Source organism: Pteropus vampyrus, unplaced genomic scaffold (assembly GCF_000151845.1).
Source record: "Pteropus vampyrus isolate Shadow unplaced genomic scaffold, Pvam_2.0 Scaffold452, whole genome shotgun sequence".
In the NCBI taxonomy this organism is placed as follows: domain Eukaryota; kingdom Metazoa; phylum Chordata; class Mammalia; order Chiroptera; family Pteropodidae; genus Pteropus; species Pteropus vampyrus.
Window position 1 is genome coordinate 499,671 of NW_011889233.1, and position 4,344 is coordinate 504,014.

Consider the following 4,344-nt stretch of genomic DNA (forward strand, 5'->3'; position numbering starts at 1 on the left):
GCATGGTGGGCCCCCTGACCAAACTTCTCTGCCTCCTTCCAGGCCTCATTTATTCCATGGTGAACCCCATGGCCAAACTTCTCTGCCTCATTCCCAGCCTGCCCGGCAGCATGGTGGACTCCCTGGCCAAACCTTCCTGCCTCATTCCCAGCCTGCCCAGCAGCATGGTGGGCTCCCTGGCCAAACCTTCCTGCCTCACTGCCCACCTGGTTGGCCCCATGATGGACCCCCTGAATCACTTTGTCTGCCTCCTTCCCAACCTGTCCAGCAGCATTGTTGGCCCCATGGATAAACTTCTCTGCTTCCTTTCCTGCTTGTCCGATGCCATGGTTGATCCCATGGGCTACCTTGTCCAAGCCGTGGTTGATGCCCTTGTCCACCTCCTTGCCGGCACTGCTCCCCATGTTGCTAAGTCCATTAAAAACTTTTTCCACTTCCCTTCCGGCTTGAGTGATTCCGTTATTGATGCCTTCCAGGGCCTTGCCCACTTCTCTCTCTGCATTACTTAGCCCTCGGTTGATTCCTTCGATGACCTTCGCAAGGGGGTCGTCATTGGCTGCCCATCCAGGCAGGGCCCCCAGTAGCAGTAGGAGGGAGCAGGAGCTGACCAAACTGGCAAGATGCATATTGTTGGGAGGGTGGGGAGGCTGCAGAGAGGAGCCAGTGAAGCAAAGCTGCTATTTATCCTCTGTCTCCCTCCCTCTTCTCCACCCCTCATGACTCAATTACCCCTGCGAGGCACTGACTTGGTCTCCAGTCAGGTAGGTATTTCCCAGGGAGATTTGGGATTGAGCAATGAAGAGGAGGAAGAGAGGATGAGTCATGAATGGAGAACACTCACATGGCATCTTTGCTCCTTGCCCAGCTCGGGCCCTCCACCCTAGAGCCCAGATATCTGCCCTTTCAACCACCTCCTCTTTTCATTCCTCACCCACTAGCCAGGCCTCCTTTCTCCCAACCCCACCTTCAATCACCCCCATTCCTGGTTCCCCGGCATCTTCACTCCTCTCAGGGGATCTAAGGATCTAGCTTCCCCAGCACTGAGATTCTAGAAAGATGGGAGGTATAGTCAGGAGGAGGGGAGCACTCCTGGGAAGTTGACAGAGTCATCAGACCTTGTTCTTATTGATCTTTTTTAATCCCCCCAACACACACTTACTATGCTCCAGCCACACAGGACTTCACCCTCGTCCTTAAACACACCAAGCTCATCCCTGCTTCATGGCCTTTGCACTCGCTGTTCTGTCTGGAATGCAGAACTCAGATCTTCAGGTGGCGGGTTCCTCCTCATTCTGTTTTTGGCTCAAAAACTTCTCAAAAAACCTTCCCTGGCCATCCCCCAGTTACACTGTGGAATATCTTCCTTTGATTTTTATAGCACTTACCACAATCCAAAATTATCTTTTTTTATTGCCTTTCTCACTTATCATATTATAAACTTCCAGAGGACACAGCCTTTGTGTTGGTTACTGCTACATCCTCAACTTCTAGAACATTGCCTGGGGTTCAGTAAATATTTATAGATTGAACAAATGGATGGATTAGAAGAAGCCAAGAGAAGACAGGCTAGGCCTGAGTCTCAGAGGGTGCTGGGGGAAAGGGTGCCTGGGTCCCCAGAGCTCGAACCTAGGGTCTCTTGGGGAGGGTTGGAGATTTTGGAGCAAGGATCACATTCTCATCACAGAACCCTGGTTTCCTACCTCCCAGCCCTTGGGCAAGGGCAGGGGGCTGATTGCCATGAGCTGGGACAGGACGCAGTGTCTCCTGAAAAGCCGGTTCAGGCAGCCATGGGGAGGGGCTGAAGACCCAGGACAGCAGGAGACTGTCAGCCAAAACCTGGGCTGGGGGCCAGAAGCTCATTCTTCCTGCCCTCCTCCCCCTGGAGATGCTTAAGTCATAACCTGAAGCCCCAGGTGTTGACATGGTGGCATGAATTGGAGGAGGAAACAGCTGAGAGTTTGGCCTAGGTGTAAAGAGGGGCATCGGAAGGAAGGGCAGGTGGTGGTTGGTAAATCTGTGGCAGATTATCTTTCTGGAGCTAGTTTAGGGGGAGGTGGAGACCAGAAGGATGAGAGCTAATGGGTGGGTACAGCTGGGTGCAGGGGTGAAAGATATTTGGGTTTTGGTGCCACGGGGAGAGACTGAGAGAGGGGTGGAGGTGGGATTGCTAGTGGGAAGGCCAGGCAGGAAGGAATGTGTAGGGTGTGAGCAAGCGGGGGTGGCAGAGTTATGTGTGTGGGTGCCCAGGTGTGGTGAGAATCTGCACGTGTTTTCAGGCTTTGTTCAAACAAGGGCAACAAGGCCCACTGCCCTTGAAGGACCCAGGGTTCCACCCCAGATCCTGAACAGTTGGATCCACCTAGAACCAGGCATCCCAGATCTAGAGGCCCAGGAGCTTCTGCCTTCTCTGGGCTCTACCAATAGGGGGTGATTAATTGTGCCACCTCTCCACGATTGAGCTCATCAAATCTGTTTCCCAGTTTCATGCTCCAGGGACAAAGCCAAGTCCCTGGGCAATCTCGGGTGTGGCTTTTCTGCCCTGTCCAGTGCCTAAATGAGGGTGTTTCCCATGCCAGGAGATTGCTGGGTGGGGAGGTCCAAAATCCTAATTTGCCCCAAGATTGACAAGGTGGGGGTTTCTCCATTTCTCTTTCCACCCCTCTCTCTGCCCCATCCTACCATCTTCTGTCAGCCCCAATCCTTCTCCTCAGTGCTTCATTCCAAACACTGGCCACTATTTTTTGATTGCAGACTTAGGTATCTGTCTCTGTGAGACTGACCTGGAGTTGTTCTTTCTTTGCCACCCTCTGCTGGTCTTGGTAATGTGGCTGTGCTGCGTTCCTAGAGCAAGTGGAGGTGGTTTCAGTCACTGAGCTGTCACAGCTCCCCCAAAAGTACACACAGGGTGCCTGCCAACCCGTGGTGCCTCCAAACATGCATCCTGACCGAAGCCTCCCTGCAAAGGAGCTGCCATGGGCTTCCCAGTTTGGGTTAGTACTCGCAACACTTCCTATAGGTTGGCAAATATTTGTTAGGCTGATGCTTTGGCTGATCTTGCCATAAAATCACCAGGATCTGAATCACCCTTCGGGAGGACAGATCTTAACTCTTTGTCTCTTCTCTTGTTATTGGCCTACTCAGATTTGCCATTTCTTTTCGTACTAGTTTTGATCCTTTATATTTTCTAAGAAATATTTTAATTGCTTCGAGCTTTTCATACTGATTATTATAAAGATATACAAAATCGGTCCCTTTTCAATCCTGGTTTTGTGTGGTCTTTTTTACCCCTTTGATCATACATGTTAAGTTTGTTCTTTGTTTACTATCTTTTTTTGGTATTGGTTCTAGAAATCTCCCTATCCATACACCCAACTTATTTTCAGTTCCACCTCTCCTGGGACATCCAAGCCAGGAAGGACTCACCCCTCACCTTGTCCCATGGCAGGTGCTTAGCAAACTGAGTTCCCACAGAGGTTTGGGGAAGGAAGAGGTTATGTCATTCTGCCCCTTCTTGCCTCCACACCTCTCTATGGGATGGTGACTCCTTCCTGGCCCAAACCCGCACACCCCTAAATCTTGATCAGAGCTGTGTCAACTGGCTCTGCAGGTGAAGGTGCCTGCCTGTGAGTCACAGTTGTGCAAGCCCCCACCCCAGTGCTTGAGAGGAAGGGAGCCATCTGTCCTTTGTTCTTCGCCAAATGTTTATGGAACCCTGCTTTGTGCCAGGCACAGTTCTAGCTGTTGGAGGCCCAGTGGTGAACAAAATAGACAAGAACACATGCCCTATGGGGGAGACAGTGAACAGCATATCAATATCTGGATCATGACAAACTACAAGAAAAGCCACAAGGAAAAGAATTGGGGTGCTGTGAGGATATGGCTTGGAGGTTGCTTTAAGACTGGGGATCAAAGAAACCTGGAGGTTACATTTATTTATTCATTCTGGTATTATTTATTGAGTGGGCACCCTAAACATTCTTTTAGTCAACAGAATATAAAATTGATGAGGTAAACAAGCACTCTGCCCTCCCAGAGCTTGGGCTAGTGGGTAGAACAATTGGTAAGAAAACAAATGAATAAACAAGATGATTTTTTAGAGAGAGACATATGCTGTGAAGAAAATAAAAATAATAGAGTGTAACCCTGAGGCAGTTTTGCACAATGGAACATCTAAGCCAGGAAGTCAGACAAAGCCTCTTGGAAAGTGGGTATGTTGCAGGGAGCGGAGTGTGATGGCAGATCATGGCTGAGAAAGGGGAGAACTGCAGATGGGGAATCAGGAGGGCCTCTCTTAAAGGGTGGCACCTGAGGGAAACCAAGAGGCAACCAGCCAAGGGATGGACG

General features: G+C 50.4%; 1 protein-coding gene across 1 annotated transcript in view; it reads right to left on the reverse strand.

Moving 5' to 3' along the window:
- Nucleotides 1–689, reverse strand: part of SBSN (suprabasin) — a 4,946-nt gene extending 4,257 nt beyond the window's left edge. The window contains exon 1 of the mRNA XM_011381846.2: nucleotides 3–689. Within this exon, the coding sequence (XP_011380148.1) occupies nucleotides 3–626 (624 nt within the window). The 5' untranslated portion in view covers nucleotides 627–689. The remainder of the gene's footprint in view (nucleotides 1–2) is intronic.
- Nucleotides 690–4,344: the final 3,655 nt, after the last annotated feature.